General features: G+C 45.9%; 1 protein-coding gene across 4 annotated transcripts; it reads right to left on the minus strand.

Annotated features, from left to right (window-relative positions):
* Nucleotides 1–1,548: 1,548 nt before the first annotated feature.
* PEX2 (peroxisomal biogenesis factor 2) lies at nucleotides 1,549–18,667 on the minus strand. Of its 4 annotated transcripts, none has more exons than XM_081117034.1 (4): nucleotides 18,471–18,667; nucleotides 17,182–17,321; nucleotides 4,944–5,042; nucleotides 1,549–4,730 (listed from the first exon to the last, which is right to left on the minus strand). In XM_081117034.1, exon 4 carries the CDS (start codon nucleotides 4,711–4,713, stop codon nucleotides 3,796–3,798), a length of 918 nt encoding a protein of 305 aa, XP_080973160.1. In that variant the 5' UTR covers nucleotides 4,714–4,730; nucleotides 4,944–5,042; nucleotides 17,182–17,321; nucleotides 18,471–18,667; the 3' UTR covers nucleotides 1,549–3,795. The 4 variants fall into 4 exon arrangements, with proteins under 4 accessions (XP_080973160.1, XP_080973161.1, XP_080973159.1 ...); XM_081117035.1 differs by lacking the exon at nucleotides 18,471–18,667 and adding an exon at nucleotides 14,475–14,752 and having other exon boundaries at nucleotides 17,182–17,484; XM_081117033.1 differs by lacking the exon at nucleotides 18,471–18,667 and having other exon boundaries at nucleotides 17,182–17,484.
* Between the last annotated feature and the right edge of the window lie 362 nt (nucleotides 18,668–19,029).

Below are 19,029 nucleotides of genomic sequence, written 5' to 3' on the forward strand. Positions count from 1 at the left end.
GCCTCGGGAGGGACTTGGTTCGGCCTTGTTTGACTTGTTTTAATTGCCAGAATACAACTCAAGGCAGGATCCCAGGAAGGCCACTGTACAAAATGGGGCTTACTTTTTTTTTTTTAAATGACATTTTGAAATAATAAGCTTTTTCTTGAAAATTTGGAAAAAAAATAACAGATGACCTGGAAACCTGAGCTATGTTGTCTTGTTTCATGATTTATGTATTCTTTGAAGGAAAAAAAGGCATACAAGCAAAACACTTGCCAACTTACTCGTGGTGGATATAAACATACCCTACACATGAGCTTGAGCATCAGTTCTACAGACAAGGTGGTCATCGGTTTGGATAAAAGTATGTTTGGAATTGTTCTGTTGCTGCAAAAAAACACCCTTTTCTTCATACAGCAACACATCACTCATCGAGTGCTGTTAGGAAAAACAGCTTTTTCTTAAAAGCAAATGTCCCAAATGGACCAAGTTTTGCCAACACATTCTGAAGGCTTCCTCAAATACAGCACAACTCACCCAAATGATACCGAATATAAGGTCATCCAAGGTCATTTTTAAGTAACAATTACTATTCAGTTAGTCCTCAGAGTCTGTGTGTCCCTAAATGTTACCAGATTATAGGTTTTTTAAAGTTCTCTCTCTTTTTAGTTGCTATCAAGTTTTCTAATATTTCTTGTTATTGTAAACATACCTGTTTTCACTAGTTTCCTCCCTTATCTGTTATTGTTAACCTGTTGGTGAAAGTTCATTAGGATTCTAAGTGAAGCGTCATCTAAGTGGGAACTTGAGGAATGATCTCATGAGTAGCGCTTTGGTGTGGAATCTTTGCAAATCTATTTTGGTTTCTCAAGGTTTTGTTGACTTCCAGGCTTCTGACCATGTCAGAGGGTGACACTGTTCATGTACCACAATCCTGACAGCAACAACAATCTTGGCTCAAACAGACTATTTGCTGTAGCCTTTGACCTGGTATTCTTGCCCTTACTCATCTCTCTTCACACATTAGCCATAGTATTCTTTAAAAATAAAAAAGTTAGGTCACTCCTGTTTAAATCTTCCAGTGGCTCCTCAGTATAAATCCAGGTATCATCTCAGCCTGGTCTGCGCGTCCTAGCGGTGGGCTCTCACCTCACTCCCTTATTTCCTACCTCCTCCCACCCCCTTTTGTTCACTCTGATTTCCTGCTGTTCCTCCAACAGGCAGTGGACTCATCTCGGAGGGTGGGAACCTGGCAGGTGCCCACCCTTCCCTGCTTGGCTTTTTCCTTGTTGCATTCAGATCTCTTTTCAAATTGTGGCTCCTCGGACCTCCCAAGGGCACGGATCCCCAGCCCCTCTGTTCTATTTTCTTCAGTATGTCTTCAGAGTACTGCCGCTTGAAATGATCTTACACGTGGGCTTATGTTCAAGAATGTAAACTCCATGAGAGTGGGGGTTTTGTTTTATTTATGAATGCATCTGAGGACAGAAGATGCCTATAGGGGCTCAATAACATTTTTTGGAAGAATGAACACTAATTTTTGAAATGTTGAAAGTTACTTAATTCCCACTATGATCCTAACAGGTAGAACTACGAAATGCCCATTTCATAGGCTGATCAAAATGTATCTTAGAGAAGTTAAATAAACTTGTCCGAAACCCACAGTCACCAAGTATTAAAGGTGGGGGAGCTGGCCCGTGTTAGCAGTATTTTAGATATGATCACTGAAGCCACTTGGATACACTAAAAACACAAGTAGCAAACCTGATTTGAGAACAAGCTGCAGGGAAGAGAAAAGTTAGTGTAAAAGTTCTTATTTTCCCAAGGGGAACGCTCATAGCTGATGCTCAGGCTCTTGAGGCTAACGTGGAAACAGATCATTGAGCTAAATACGACCCAGTCATCCTGAACTGTGAGCCCCAAGGCCGCTGGGGAGTGAGGACAGAAGCAAGTGTCCTGGCAGTGCACAGGGAGGAGGGGCTGAGGGCTCTGGGACCGTCACAGCAGCTTGGCCCGCAGGCCTGGGTCTCTGGGGCAAGGTGAAATTCTCGGAGGTAGCACACGGATGTACTAGTCATAACTCATCGATGCCAAGTTGAACACTACTTAACACTAGTGTGCTGTTTGCCAAGTATCCTTACAAGAAAGAAAAACAAAAAAAGGAAGCTGTAAAGAAAAATGATGGACAGGATGAGATGTGATACATGTGAGGACAGCCTCCTGCCTCCCTCCTCCTCCAGGGATGCACTAGTGGCCCAGCTGCAGGGAGGAGTCAGCAAATGCTATGGCTGTCAGCACCTATAGGGGTGGCCTCAGCAGCAGAGCCACCCAGCTTGAGGTCACACCCCTTTCCAGGGCCTGAGAGGGGCAGGTGAAAAAGCCTGGCGACTTGGGCCCAATCCAGGACAAGCCACCTGGGACCACCAGGGAGAGCGCTCCTCGGGGCTGGCCAAGGCTGTTCTTTCCCTCCTACCTCTTCCTGCTGCCTCGCCTTTTCCTTCCACGGGCGAGGATCCCTAATGGCTGCCTTGCACTTCAAGCCCCTTTACACCTGCTCCCACAGAGCCTGATCTGTGATGTCAGGGTTAGGCATTGGCTGACGGTGTCTGTGTTGGCTCACAGGTACCCAGGTAGGCTCTGGCTCTCCAGTGACAAGCAAAAGTCAGTCCCTGACCTCATGGGGGTAATCGCCTAGTAGAGTGGCAGAGTTCAAATAAAAATTAAAAATTAAAAAGTATATATTGTACTAAGTACCATTAGGATCTGTGTGGAAAAAATCAATCACCCCACATAATATCAACAACTCTTAGCATACATGTCAAGTATAGTGTTTTCATGTTAGAATTATGACAATATGGGCACCACCTCAGGATGCGCTCTACTACCAAAATAACAGTGCAACAAAATTGTTGGTGTAACAAAATCTTGTTGACTTTATTTCATCCTTTCAAATCTGCAATCTAAGACCACCATCCAGTTACTTATTAATGTCCTTATCAAACTAGGTCACTGATAAAATATTAAGATTGCACTAAACTTTGGGTACTAAGAAGGGAAATAGTGACTCCAGGAGGGACCTATGGTGTCTACCTGCCCATCACCCACCATTCTTTTACCAGCACCTCGTTTCCTATGATCTGACACGCCCCCTTCATGGTCATGTGGTTTATGGGAGGGGATGTCACCCACACTGGAGTAATCGGGAAATTTTTCCATCCTGGTCCAGGAGTGTTAACACAATTCCAGGCAGACCAATGACAGTGAGCTCCTGGCTTTGCTGAGCCATCAGGCAAGAAGTTCTTATTCCAGTTGGGTCAGAGAAGGGGGCCAACTGAACTTCTTAAAACTGGCTTCAGAGAAAAGCTTAGAATTACGACTGGGCCATCAGATCAGAAGATTTAAAACAACAGGATCTGATCACTGTCAGATTATGATGCAATAACACCATCTCTGAAAATAAAATGCACTCCTCCCAGAGTCTCCAAAACCTTTTATTTTTAGAGTCTAACCTTGTTCTAGGAAGTAGCAGAGTGAGAGAGCACTGCTAATAGTTATCTGACAAAAACTGTCCATTACTTCTGACATTAGACACTGAATGCCATCATTAAAGAAAATAATACATTACCATTCACAGAATATATTTAGAAACCTGTGGATTCCAGTGATTAGATTTTAGTCATGCCCAGCAAGGAACAGAACAGTGGCTAAGAAGCACATGTTCTCATAAAAGACACCTAAGTGGCACACTCGGGGTGACTAATATTAAGGATTTCAACATAATACGGATCTCTGTGGAGAAAACAACTCCAGTTTCTAAAGAGCGTTCACTTCGGACACCTCGATTCCTGATTTCAGCGGCTGCACACTGTGCACCTCTGTGCCACACTTAGGGCAGGTGAAGAACATGTCGAACAGGAAACTGCTCTTGGCACAGTAGTAGCAGAAGACGTGCTCACAGCCTATGGTGTGGGGCATGGTGGGCCACTCCCCGCACAGGGAGCACAGCTTGCCGCTGCTGGCCAAGGTGCTGTCCCCGTTAGGAGCACCGGTAAGGGGGATGCACCACGAAGATAACTTGGCCTTCAACTTGTGGACGTTGACGAGTGGTAGGAGGAAAATGAGGAACTCAGCAAAGCCATGCCAGAGAAGCTCCCTGTTCATGTACTCGAAGCCCACCTGGCGTGCCTGCTGGGGCCTGCAGAACACGGAGCGCAGGCCTAGCAGACGTTCCGTCAGAGTTGCAAACTTGCCCTTCCGGAGGAAAATCAGGAAGTTAATCAGCCCCCCCAACTGCACAAGTCCCACCACAAAGTTCACACACTGCTTGGCTTTCCCAAAGGAGGCCAAGTGATGGTTTCGGAACAGATCGTAGCAGCGCTCTTCCAGCCACTTCCCGCCGATCGTGCACACCGCGTACCAGAGCTTCTGGTTCTTGCTCGGGGGCTGGTATCTCAGGGTTGTGGAGAAATCGTTCTTGTACTGGATATTTAAAACCGACTGGCCCACAGTGGCGTTTTTGGAGTATACGGTGAAGCGCCACAAGAAAAGCCACAGGAGGGCTTTCAGCTCAGGTTCAAAGCGGACTAGCAGCCCGGGCTGAAACCCGTGGAAGCACTGGGTGACCTGGGACCAAACCAGCTGCTCCAGGGCCTTGTTCAGTTCAAGGGCATCCAACTGACTTATTCTGAGCACCCTGTGTGTGCTCTTCGCCTTCTCTTCTCTGGAAGCCATGACTTCTCCAAAGGGCTCTAGGAGAGAGAATGATTAGGAAGCACAGTCAGACAGAGGGGACCTCGTACCATCTCAGCAACTGACAACTCTGAAAACTGTGATACACAAAAGACACAGGACACAGAGGGCGGGCCTTCATATGGTGTCCAAACAGCACACTGAGCAGTCCTGTCTTACTCTCAGCCCTGACATACGACAGGAATGCTTCTTGCCACTCTGGGTGACCTCACCTGTTCCCCTTTCCTGGAGCTCCGTGGAGACTTCTAGGCCTACAGCAGTGGGGATTGGCTGCAAGCTCTGTGAAATCCTTGCCTCATCCTGGTCAGGTGCTACAGGAGAGAAAAAAGGGGTTAGGACCCCTTTGCTCCCTCTACGAATCTAATTAGCCCCCAAGGCCTGTTCTTTGTCCAAAACATCTTTCAAATCCCTTCCTTACTCTATCTCCAGAGCCTTCCTAAACGACACTGCTCTCGAGACCCTGGATTCCATCCAGTGGGTGTATCTACCTTGACTCCAGTGCACTGCCCACACTGCGCTCCTTCAAACACAAGCCTCCCCCCGTATGCCCTCAGCTCTTGCCTTCCCAATGCTTTGACCTCTAGTATAAAGTGCTCCCTTCTCTTGCTCACTAGGGGACATTTTACTACCTGTTCCCTTCACCAGGATCAGCATATTCACAATTCTTGAACTGAAAAACTCAGCCTAAATTCTTAAGTACTGAGTTAGACATTACTTCTTCCCGACTCTCCCAGTTTGGGTTAGCTGCCTCCTCTCTCTAGACCTTTTTGTACTGTACAAACACTGCTTTTCGATGGTTGGTTTCCTCCACTAGAAGATAGGCCCTGTTGCAAAGATTATTTGACTCTTGTCACTGTTGAATCTGAGCAACTAGTACAGTGCCTGGAACACAGAATGCATTCTACAAATACCAGATAAATGGATCAGTGGACAGAAAAAAGTCTGGGGTGGGTGAAAGGTAGAAAATACAAATTCCCATCCACTAAAACTATTTCAAATGCCCATATGCAGACTGTTGTTTATTACTTATTTCAACATGTGTTTGTTGTGCACCTGCTACTTAGCAGTTAATGTGTGGGAACTAGTGAAAGAATGGCAGACAGACAGTCTCAACCCATGGAGACTCTAATGTAGCAGGGTGATGTGGGGGATAAGACTGTGCTAAAAAATGGCATACAATTACAAGGTATGATAAGTGATGTGTGAGGGGAAATTCAGGGCATTATGCTTAGGAGCAGAAAAGGCTTCATGGCAAGGCAAAACCTACGCAGCCCCTGAAGGGTTAAGTGGTGTCAGGCTGGAAAAAGAAGGCAAGGACACTAGTCCAGGCAGAGGGAAGAGCAAGTGACAAGGATAAGAGGTCCAAGGACAAAAGATAAGGCTGGGAGGAAAGCACGGGACTCATCTTCAAGGCCCTAAAAGCAGAGTTGAGGAGGCTGTATTTTATCAAGATGGTCATGGGGAGCCACTGAATAGTTATAAGAAAAGAATTAATCAAAATTTCAATTTACACAGCTTGTTATGGCCACACTCACAATGCATTTGGTGCTGAAAGACTGGACTGGAGGCACAGAGATCAGTGAAGATGCTTGTTAAAATGATCTGGTGAGAAACGAATGGTGGTCTAAACTGGAAAGGTATCAGTGGGCATGAAGAGATAGGTACATCTGAAAGCTTGGAAGTGGTAGAATTGATATGATTTCATGAGAAATAAGCGAAGAATCATTAACATTAGTAACTGAGTAGATCAGACCAGTTCCCTGAAATGGGAGACACATGCAGAGATAAAGGGAAAGAAAATAGATACACATAGTTTTGGAGATGAGAGGCTCCTACGAGACAGCTGAGTGGGAAAGGTCAGTAGGCAGTCATGTGGATTGGGAGGAAAAATCTGGGCTGGGATGCTGAGCATGGGGTCCCTCTGGACTAAACTATTTTAATTCTTAATTAAATGCTCAAATCAGGAAGGCAGTGATCTACACAAGACACATGGATCTTGTCCATTCATAACACATTTAACTTTCTTTGTAACAACATAATCTTTTCATAGTTTTCCTATATCAGCTACTATGGCACTTCATTGGTTACGTTCACTAATACCACACATCGTCAGGCTTTCAATCTTTCTTTGCCATGCTCTTCAACATCACAGTCCTGTGGGCTCCTGTTCTAGTCTAGTGGTTCTCAAACTTGAGCATTTATCAGAATCACCAGGAGGACTTAAGATTAGGGTGCCTCAATTATCTGCATTTCTAACAAGTTCCCTGGTGATGCTGAGAATTATGGGCTAGTCCATTTTATTTTATTATTTTATTATTATTTTATTTTATTTTATTTTATTATTTTATTATTTTATTTTATTTTATTTTTTTAAATATATCTTTATTGATTTCAGAGAGAGAAAAGGAGAGGGAGAGAGATAGAAACATCAATGCTGAGAGTCACTGATCAAGCCCACAACCCAGGCATGTGCCCTGACCAGGCATCGAACCCCGATCGCCTGGATCCTAGGTCAACACTCAACCGCTGAGCCACACCCGGCCAGGCTGGGCTAGTCCATTTAAAAATGCAATTCATAAATCCTTTGGCATATCTATCACCCATACAGCTCAATGCTGTGTGCCAGTCACCCACTCACTCCTGGTTCATTCCTGGTTCCTGACTCAGGTGCTCCCTTCCTTCTATTAAGTGGTCCTTGTGAGATTAGAGACCATACAGGGCTTCCATACACTCTATGAATGTCAATGGATCCTTGCCCTCCCTGCAAGGTACTTGGGGTGCAGACAGGAAGACTCAGTCCTGGCTCACTGAAGGACCCCCAACCAAGGGCTGCAGGGAGGCAGCAAGTGAATGGACAACTAGGCAACAACAGAGGGAGATGGCACCACAGGTTCTCAAAGCCAATACACAGATTTTTACAACTATCTTGATAGAAAAATAATTTCAAAGTTCACACAAAAAACTATCAATGAATAAAATTATTTTCTCACTTTTCTCTGCTATTTAAAAGTTTTCTCTAACTTATATCATTTATGTAACTAAGGAAAAAACAAAAACACTATATGAAAACCTTCATGAGCAAACCAAAATCTACAAAATTATTTCCCCACACTCACCACATCACCTCTTTCTTACCTCATACTACACCTGGGATAAAGTACAAACTTCTCAGACCCATCCTGGCACAATTCTGCCTCCACCCCTGCGGTCATGTAACCCTAATTCCCAGTGGAGCCATGAACGTAGACTACCCTTCAGTCCTGCCTCTGTCATTTCTCATGCACCTAACACTTACCTTCCCTACCAACTGCTCCCAATGCCCTCAACCACCTCCCTTCACATTCCAACTCTATTTCAAAATTCTCCACAAAATTCATAACTATCCCCAGTGCCCACTGTTACCATTTTAACTGCCACAGCCACTTTCTGTGACACCCAGTGAGCCCGCAACCACTTGTACTGTGATTTCAATCATGTGGACACACCTTCTAAGTTGACTATAAACTAGTTAAGGGAAGAGCCTTATATTACATTTATTTCCAAAAGCTCCTGCCACCTACACAGTGACTTTGATACCTAGCTCAGTTTTTGTCATGCAAAATTCTGCCAACATTTGTGATATGTGGGGTATGGTATATGTAACTCGTCTATTGTAACACAGTGTCTACAATACAGATTTCACATTCTGTGGTCAGCAAGATAAGGGAAGCTCTCTGATGGTCAAAGTGTTCTTGAAAAGCTCTGACTGTACTACATATCAGCATTAAATCCAACACTACCAGTTCCTTCCCTTCACCCCCACCCCCATGTTGAATGGGAAGGATGGTGTTGTTTTTTTCCAGATGAGTATCAGACAAAATAAGTGGCTAGCATTAGAGGCCAACTGTGCCAATTTATGTATCTTTAAATAATAGCATTACAATCAGTTTCAGATTGTGGCTGGTGAATATCTTATTATCTTACAGAATTTAACACAAAGACAGGCTCATAGTAGCTGCTCAATAAGTGTGTGTTGAATGAATATGCAGCGGAATGAGTGGTCTGGTGGCTCCTCCATGTGCCGACGGAACACTGCGAGAGCGCCTATATGAACTGGAGGGGGGCAAGCTGTCTTTTCCTAGGGTTCCTTACTCCTGTTTAGAAACTGATCAGAGGGAGTGGTTTCTCAGGGGTCATTATTTCAAACCCCTTCTTTCTGGTGGAATCATACTTAAGATAATTGCCAGAAAAGGAGACTTCTCACTCTCTCCAACCAACCCAATATTTAAGTCTTTATTATAAAAAAATTCTTTCTTATCCCTCCTGTTAAACAATTTTTTCCCCTTTTCCCCCCAGGCCTGGCCTCAGTGCAGATTAAGAACAGCTGGGCCTGGTCTCCTAGCTCCATCCGCCTCTTCACTGGACCAGCCAACTATTATTAAACTGCTCTCCAGCCTTCCCCCTTCCAGATGAATAAGCTGTCTCTCTACTTTTTGTTTCAGGTTTTATTTTCCAACATTGTAGTCATTTTTGTGATGTCTTTTAGTTGTAAACACAGAACAAACACATTAGCTGTTGAAAGCGGAACTCCTGTCCTATGTTCTACGTGCCTATTTAGGCCACTGAGACAAAGTAAAAAAGGCAGATTTAAAACCAATCAGACCTGGACTCGAGTTCCAGCTCTGTCATTTACTTGCCATGTGATCTGAAGAAAAGTCATTAGCCTCAGATTCTTCGAAAGATTGTAAATAACAGCTACCTCCCCAAACTGTTGAGATTAAACCAGGTAATGTTATGAAAGTGGTCTGTACACGGAAAGCGGTATTATCATATAATTTCTGCTTTGCCTGGGGATGGGCATAAGAAAAAGACTCTGAGTTCGTTTTGGCAAATCTCATTTCAAAAGACTGAAATCTTTATTGTAACCCATGAGCGCTCCAATCAGCCAGGAAGCGCGGACCACACCACTGAAACACAACAGTGGCGGTCAGTCAGTGAGCGTGAAGACAGCAGTACGTGTCCGTGTGCAGGGCCAGGCGGGAAGCGGCAGAGACGCGGGTCAGTGGAACTCATCCCACTCTTAAATAGCAACTGGTCTGGAAGGAGATGATGGAGGGGGACTCTGAGAGAATGGGGATGGGTCCTCCTGGTCGCTTAATGCCGATCAGCATGGCTGTGTCTGCTCTCAGGAAGGAAAGAAACCCCAGGAATGTACACCTGGCTCCAGGGGGCTTTGCTGCACACGGTGTGGTGCAGACAGTCCGCTGCAAGCACCAGCCCTGGTCCATCACCAGCCCACTTTTCAGTTCCGCTGCTCTCCTCTCCCCTTCCTGGCAGGCGCAGCTATTCTAGAACACTGGCTGCACAGAAGGTAGAGCCCAGGAGCAGGAGAAATGGAAGAAATCGAAATAACTACAAGTTCAATCAACCTGACTATGGAACCTCTTCCCTCCACAGTTGCAAAATATTTGCCCGTAAGGTGTGGGACACAGAAAAATGCCATAAATGTCTTTAAATTACATAAAGTTCTTCTCAGTATAATTTAAGCAGTTTGTGTTTTAGTGAATTCTAATTCTCTGACAAATGGCTACTCAATTTAACCAGTAGCTATTGCGTGCCTATGAAATGCCAGACATTCTCCAAGGCACCAGAGATTTCATCCAAACACTCAACTCTCAGTTAACTTCTTTTTATTCAAACATTTTTAAAGAAACAGGACACTACTGCAATCAGGATTAGCCACTGATGTCTGAGCAAAGAATGGATCTCGAAACGTGAAAACACAACACTCCCCAGGAAGAAAGAGAAAAATGGTATTTCAGGTAAGGGAATAGTTGTGCAAACCCCAGAAACATGCAAGGTGTGAAGCTGACCCCGGTGTGAGAGACAAGGGGACAGGCTCCTACCTGAGCTATATGTCTTTGGTTACTCAAACCCCATCGCTGTGGTGGCACCAAGAGACAAGTCATCTGCTGTGCCCAGAGCAGAGGGCTTGGCGGGAGGGCCCCGTTGAAGAGTGGGCCAACCACAAAAAGGCCCTGTTTTAAGGAGAGTTCGCCGATTTTGGAGGCATGGATAGCCATTGAAGGGAAGAGACATAACAAGACAAACATTTTAGAGGATTCATCTGATGGCAGAATTCAGTCAGACTGAAGAAAGGAAGACCAGTTGCAGGGCCCCTGAAACAACGCAAGGGCCCTAACTCAGGTGCTAATAACTTTCCGAAAAAGTCAAAGTAATTTAACTTGCTTCGTTGAGAACCATAAAAATCAAAATGAAGATTATGGTGTCCTCACGTTTTTGAGTCAAAAATCTTCAACTCTTTTGGTAAACCATCCTTTCCTGACCCTGTTACATTAATGCCCATCCATGCCACTACTGGCCCATCTAGGTCTACTTTACATTCAAGAATTTAAGTAAGCGTTATCAATACTCAGATTATTGGTTCTTGTAGGTTACTACTGCATCCCACAAAAGTAGGCTCAAACTTGAATAGTTAAGAAAAAACATACAAGCTAATTTTTATAGTCAAAGTTGGGAAAGTTTTGAATGGAAACAAACACCATCACATTTCATTCAAATTCATTTTTCCAGAATGTCAAAAAACAGGCAATGCTTTTTCCTATTTTGCTATGGTATCTCATCCTGTTAATGCACAATCCTATTACCCCCTCTCTCCCCACTCTCCAAACTACACTAATTTAAGATTCTAAAAGGCTAACGCAGGGAAAAACATTTATGACCAAGCAGAGACATAAAAATAGAGAAAAGTATAATTGGCACTATATAATATTAGTGTTTAGCAAAGAATAGGATATGTGAAAATGATGCTTAAGGCGAAATCAAGACGAGATAAAAAGTACAGCAACTACTACGGTTAGCGTGATTAACTTGTCACATAAATATGTTTAAGACAAAATAATCTAGCACTAAAAACTATTAAGAAGGTCTCCTGCTGACATTTTATCACTAGACATGTCACACTGATTTTCTTTCACAGAAAAAAAACCCTGAAATTCGTTTACTAAGAGCAGCGATACATAACCTTATCCCTTAAAAAGACTCATGCTTTTCTTTTACGCTTCTCATTCCCCCACATAAAACTCTGTCATCTGTATCGCATTCTAAACCCAACACAAATGATCCTATCTCACTAAAGACGGAAAAATGTTGCAGGATGTATTTCAGAGCTTTTATTGAGTCGAGCACAAATTATGAATGAATATATTTTATTTAAAAACATGTTATTGACAGAAATCTATCAATAATAATGTGGGTATTGTCAAGGGCCTGTCAATATTAATGTAATTATGATTAAGGGGATGACATGGATTTTTAGCTATAATACCAAGTAACATCTCCTACGTTGCTGCTATCAATATACACAGTAATATTGACCTGTTCCGAGACTCAGTACTAGATGTATTACCGTTAGGCATATTTGTCAATGCATTCTGCCTACAAAATTTCTACACTGAAATTTACAGTCCTGTAAACTCTGTCAGCAGAAACATGTGACTCCCAAGTAATCTCTCAGGTATCAAACCCATCCACTGCCCCCCCCCCCCATGCTATCCTTTCCCAGATTCACAAAAATGAACTCATGTTCAGTATGATGTTTTTGCCACACTATCCTAAGGGTTCCAGTAATAAAAATGGAGGAGAGCACATATTCATTTTTTCCTTTTAAGTTTTAAAAATAAATTAAATTAACATTTCGCATTATGAGGTTATGTGAATAAAGTTCTTAAACCGGAGACTTAAAGCTTTGAACTTCCACCCTAGTGTTTCCTTTGTGTGGTCAGATAGATTTACTGTCCATTGTATTGAAATCAATACTAATAAATGGGACGTGCATCAAAGAGGGATTTAACAGGACACCGATTCCCAGAACACATTTCAAACATGAGCAAGAGAGAAAAAGCTATGGCTGAGGCCATTAGAACTCTGTGACCTCTGACACTGTGAACAGGAAGAGAATTCAACAACAGAAAGTTCAAATCCCACTTCGGCCACAGACTTGCTAAGTGACTTGTCACTACCCTTTTGTTGCTCTTTCATCAAGTATAAACCAAGTTTCAATAGTTTATACATATCCCACTGTACTCCTTTGGGTAAAGACAAGATATGCAGAATTTTAAAAATTCTGTTATGGACACTAAAACTCTAGATTACTCTTAAATGCAATCATCATCAAAATCCAAATAATTTTTTTTCTTTTCAGGGGTGGTAGTGGGTATGCAACGTTTCTAGAATATATTTGAAGAAAAACTGCAAAATATAAATCTCTCAAAAAGATGAACAGTAAGTAACTTGCCCTAGCAGAGGGGATATACACACATACACACACACACACACACACACACACACACACATTTATTTGGAGAGAAGAAGAAACTCAACTTAAATACTACAATCTTTAAGACAATTAGTATTACAGTTGAGCACCTTACCTATTTCATTTATGGTATATTTATTCAAGTATCTATAACTAACACAAACTATATTTTGAATCTTAAAGCAGAATTCCCAATACCTCGAGCCAGCTTTACACAGATGTTTTTAGGAGAAGGACCTGGACTCATAATCTTTTCTCTTGGAAAGTTGATACTTCTGAGTCTTGAAGACAGAAAGTACATTGTGAAAACAGAGAAGAGATGTTTGAGTGAATATGGGGGGTTCTGATCAGTTCTATATTCCAGCTCATGTTGACCAACAGGATGTGTGACCCTGGACAAGTCATTGTACCATACGGCACTTTTCAGCAGTTAAAATAGAAAGCAGCTATAACAATTTTACCTATCTAGAATCCTTATAGGAACTGTTTTAGGAAACCTTGAAAGAGGAAGAAAAAGAATAAAAGAACAGCCATTTCCAGCTGCAGAAATGGTAATGTTGAACGCGAGTCTGGAAAAAGGGAGAGCAAGTGGAGAAGTCAGAACAGAAGGCTCAAGACAAAGAAACAATCCTCATGGAAACAACAGCAAAACCATCGGGGACCACCACCCCACCAGCTGGTGAGTTTACAGCTGCGGTAACTCACCACTTACCAGTGACTGGGGGCTATAGTGACAGCCACAGCTAAGTGCCCTTTGCAAAATTAAATAGTAAGTGATTTAATCCTTACAATATGATGAAAGAGCTTCTCTTATTATTTGTTTTAAAACAAGGAAACTGAGGCACAGAGAGATTAACTGACCAGTGTGAAATCACACAGCTAGAAATAAGAGCCATGCTCTGAACCAATGTGCTATACTGACAAGTGGTGATGGGCCTAAAAAAAATTAACAACAAATAAAAAGTGACCATGGACACTTTAGGACATGCAGATGGGACTGCTTCAAGAGGCTAAGGACTACGAGATTAAGAGTACAGGCATGGACTATAGCACAAATGCCAAACCAGGGATGAGCAAAGGAGCTACATGAAACATGAAGCTACCAGATCTTTAAGTAGCCTATACATTTAGAAAAAGGCTCTAGGCTCTAATTGCTTAAGAAGGGAATTCTAAATGACATGAAATTTCTGGAACACACATTTCATTGCACAGTTTATGGTGCTGGGATGTGCACCTATCCATAGGCACGGGAACAGAGGCGTTGGCAATGCAACAGGAGCACATACCATATGATACATGTTATTTATGTGGGAGGCGCTGTAGGTTTTCCTTCCCTATTTTATCGCACTAAATTCTCAGAACACAGGAAATACTATCACATCCACTTTAAGAAGACCAAAATTAAGCCTTGAGATGATGAACTTACCTGTTTAAGGCCAAACTGGCAATTGGTAAATTTCTAGTAAACACCAGAGAAATTGTGGAACACACAAAAGGAAATCAGTAGTATGGACACGTGGAGCTCAAAGCAGAGTTTTTTCTCTTTGGGACCAGATTGCCAGTCACTCGCAGGACTGCGGATGGGGAAAGAAACAACAGGAACGTGGTCGGTTTACCCAAGTTGCCTGGGATGCGCGTCATCCACATCCCCCCTCCCTGCTTCTGCATGCGGTCAGAGAACCGTTTGGAGAGACTGACTCCAATCTGCACAAAGGAAATATGTGGGTGAAAAAATGAGGCGTGAACACTCACTTAAAGACCGTGAACACATACTATGTCCAAAGCAGAGGCCAGGCCAACTCATCTAACACTGGAAGGGAATGGTTATGCACAATCAAAACGGAATTACTCTAGAGCTCTTGGTTTTTACGTTTTAACAGTAAAAAGAAAGAAAAGACTCATGGATGAAATTTTATCTCACCTTTATTGACAGGCAGGTAAGGAGGGGGTGCTTTGATAAAAAGAAAACATATTAAATAGAAAAAAAAAACAAACCACAGAAAAGGGCGTGTGGTTGTGTAGGTGGGAAAGGGTGGGAAGAAGTGATCAACAGCCCATGGAGGGTGCCCAGACCCTCCTCTCGACCCTCCACTTGCAGGTACAGAAATCACAGCTCTGGTATTTGCAGCACCAACATTACAGACCCAGGGCAAGAGGAGCAGTCAGGGCTCTCTCCTGAGGTTTCTTCCACATTCTGAAGGAACTGAAGAGGAGCATGGGATGTTTAGAGACTGCTGACATTTCACAGGAAAGAGATACAGGAAACATCCAATTTGCTTCTAGGTTGCCCGACCCAGATAATCAAAAGCGGGGGGAAAAGAAAAAGGAAGGAGTGATTCAGAGCAGAACTTTTGTGCAGAAACAAAGATTGTGCATATGGCATACATTTCCCTTGTGCTATAGGAACCTGTGCACGGTGGAGTACAAGAGGGAAAGAAACTTTGAAATCATGTGATGCTGCGAGGAAAATGTGCAGCTAGTACTAAGAACTTTACTAGCAATGTGATTCTGGGCAAGACTGCTGACATCTGTAACGTTCAGCCACCAAGCCCGTCAAATGGAAAATACCTGCCTTCCTATTGCAAAGATGATTACAAGCTTTGAATATAAGTAAAAATGTTGTGGCTAAAAGAAAAGGGTAGGGGGAAGAAAGAAAAATAAAGAATTACTATTCTGATCATAAAGAAGTAATTAAATTTGAAATCTGTATCTATTAGACAAGTGAGACTGAAGACAGACATGTTTACGGCTTTTAGTAATGAAATATCTGTGAACATATATATTTTATTTTAAAAAACTAATACATAAATGCACACTGACAACAAATGAATAATTATCCTAAGAAACGGAATTTAAATGCTAGAAGGAAACACCGATCATCTAGTCTCAGATAAGAATTTAATTTTCTTAACAGAAACCCTGTTTTTCAAGCAAAATATATAAAATAGCTGCTGAGGGTCTGCTTACTTTGTCTCTCTCCTACAAAGCTCCAAGAAACTTCTCAAGTCCTATGGAACTGTTTTAAAACCGCGGGTGGAGCGCTACCCCTAATTTCTAAAAATAAGAATAAGGCCAAGAGGTAGAGCTGGTCCAAAGAAAACCAGTCAGGTAGAACTCATTCTCTCTACTGTGTCCTGTTATTCCCCACCCCTTCCCCCCCCTTTTTTTTAAAGAAAAAAAATTCATAAGGGATTCTCTTTTTGACTTTGTAAAGAATTCCATCTCTTCTTTCAAACCTACTTCTGTCTCCAGCGCACCCGCCTCTAACCCTTCCGGACACAAGGCACTGAGAGCACGGGCGAGACGCGCGAGGCCGCCCCGGGGGCCGACGCGAAGCCGGCCGCCCCGCGCTCATTCCGCGCAGGTTCAACTAAAGGGGCCACGTGGGGGGCAGGCGATCGGCCCGCACGCAGGCGCGGACGGAGCCGCGGCCTCCCCGCCAGCGGCTCTCAGGCCCGGGGGCGCCAGCTGACGTCACACCGACGTCCCCAGGCCTCGGCCCGAGGGGAGCCCTTTCACTCGCACGACGCAGCTTTGGAAAATGAAACCCAAGGAAACGAACAAACAGTAACTTTCAGCTTCGGGCCCCAGAAGGAAAATGCTGATTCTCATATTTCTCATCAGAAATCAGTACTAAATAGAACAAACTCAGCGCAAGCAATTGTATAGGAAAATGCTCAGGAACTCCTCTTCCACGGGAGCGTTAAAGCTGCTTTTACAAAAATGTTGGAAACCCCAGCACACTCGTACATATACATATTTTTGTACCAAATACGACAGTTCACATGAGCCGCCGCTAGTGAGAGAGGCGTGGCCGCCGCGGAGGCTGAGCGTTTCCCCGCAGGGAGCCCCCAGCGCCGCGGGGCAGAGTCCGAGTCTCTCCCTCGGCGGGACGCGCCGAGCTCGGGCGGCCGGGCTCTTTCCCTTCTCATGGTGCGGCCCTAACCCTAACTCTCGGACTTTACGTCTGCTTCCTTGCCTTTCCCCAAGTCACAATCCGATCTGCCTCCACCTGGAAGCCAGGGACCAGGGGGCTGAAGCGACGGGCGACAAGGACGAGGCGGGGAAACTGACGCGCTCCCGGCTGCGCGGCCGAGCTCGGGCGGCCCCGCGGCTCCTCGGCGGACACTGACCTGGAGTCCGCGACACGCCCCGCTCCACGGAAGTTTCTCTGAAACATTCTCTAGGAGGCTTGGCTTTTCCTAGCAGAACCTGGGCTGCCCGGGCTTCCGGAAGTCGCGGGCTTCCGGGGCGACGCAGGACCCGGAAGTGTCTGGGGGAAAAAAAAAAAAAGGGAACTTAAACCATCGGGAACTACGCTTCGGCGCGAGGCGGAAGGCCGGGGAAGGCCCAGCATCCGCGAAAGCCGACGAGCCGAAGGGCCGAGGGCGGACGAGCCGAAGGGCCGACGAGCCGAAGGGCCGAAGAGCCGAAGGGCCAAAGAATTCACCGCGCGCGGTGATTGGCCGGCTGGCGGTTCGGAGGAAAACCGTGTTTGATTGGCAGGAGAGCCGCCGGGGTCGGGGCGCGCGTGAAGCGGCCCCTGGGGTCACGGGCCGCGGCGGAGCGGGGTTTCTCCCCGGCGGGGCTTTCCCGGACTGCGGCCGCGGTGGCCGCGGGACAGGCGCCGCGGGGTGGTGGCGGGGCGCCTCTGCACCCCCGGCTCCTCGCTCGCCCGCGCTGGGAGGAGGGCCCACTGCGGGTCAGCGCCGTGGGGACGGGCCCTCGGGTGGGGCTGGCTCAGCGCGTGGGCTCGGGACGGCGGGTGGCCAGGCCCAGGCCGAGGCCCGCGGGGCGGCCGGCCCAGCTCGCGCCGTCGGAGCCCCGGGACTGGCTGCCGGGTGGGTCTGAAGCTCCCCTGAGCGCTTGGGAAGCGGGGCCGCGGGCCGCCCACCCCTGGGAAACTGAGGCCGGATTTCCAGCCCGGGCCCGAGGGAAGGGTAGAGAGCGCGTCCTGGACGCCCGGTGTCGTTTTGTTTCCCTGAGTTGTGGAGCAGAGTCATTACTCAATATGAAGCATGGTCAAGATGAACGAACGTTCATTAATGAGCTGCGATACTGTTCAACTTCGGTTTTACACAAAAGGCGTACAGTTTGGCACCACGCGTGCCTGGAAGGTTGTCGCCTTCCACGCGTGAAGGAGCTCGCGGGGAACACAGGCCTGGGCGAGGGGGAGGGTGTCGGGAATCGGCGCGAGTCCTCCCCGCGCGGGGAGCCGGGGACGGGGCGGGGCGGCCGCCGGGCGGTCCGCGGGCTCCCGGCGCGTAGCCTCCGGAGCCGGGGTCCAGGTGAGGGCCCGTCTGAGTGTGAAGGGGGCACGGGGTTTCTAAGCTAGAGCAGGAGGGAAAAGAGCGTGAACTTTTTTATTTTGTATTGACTCCACGCTGAAATGAGAACGCCTTCGGAAAATTTAAAATCACACCGGTGGCTCACGCTCCGTGTCCTTCGGGAAGGGCTGTTCCGGAGGGAGGATCGCGCGCCCTCCGCTGCTGGATACCCGGCGGAGCCTCGGGGCGCGGCTGAGGGGCGCGGTCAGCGGGTCCGCGCCGAGCCGGGCGGCGCGCGGGCAACCCCGGTGGGCAGCCTGCTGCAGGCCGGCTCCCGGCGCAGCCCCGCGGCGGGCCGGCCCGAAACCTCGCGAGACTACCTGAGCCGCGGGAGACCGAGGCGGCTGGCGCGGTGCGGCAGGTCCGTGCTGCTCTTCCCTCCCCTCTCTTTAAAGTCAATAAGTAAATTTTTAAAAATTAAAAAAAAAAAAAAAGCAATTGGGAGACTCGGTAAGGAGGTGGAATGGGGCCTTTGCGAGCGTAAGGCGGCTGCTTTTACAGCACACAGATTTCCTAATACGCAGGAAGTGTCCATTCTAAACTAATGACAAAGTGCAGCATAGTAGATCTGTAAGCCAGTCCCCGAGTTGCTTACTATCATCGTCAGGCACTGTGCACACGGAACTGTGCCTCACTTTTATACGACGGCCGGCG

This window comes from Miniopterus schreibersii, assembly GCF_964146895.1.
Source record: "Miniopterus schreibersii genome assembly, chromosome: 17".
Taxonomy (NCBI): Eukaryota; Metazoa; Chordata; class Mammalia; order Chiroptera; family Miniopteridae; genus Miniopterus; species Miniopterus schreibersii.

What these genes read in the sequence shown, in the direction of transcription:
- PEX2 (XM_081117034.1), bottom strand. Translation starts at nt 4,713, where the DNA reads ATGGCTTCCAGAGAAGAGAAGGCGAAGAGCACACACAGGGTGCTCAGA.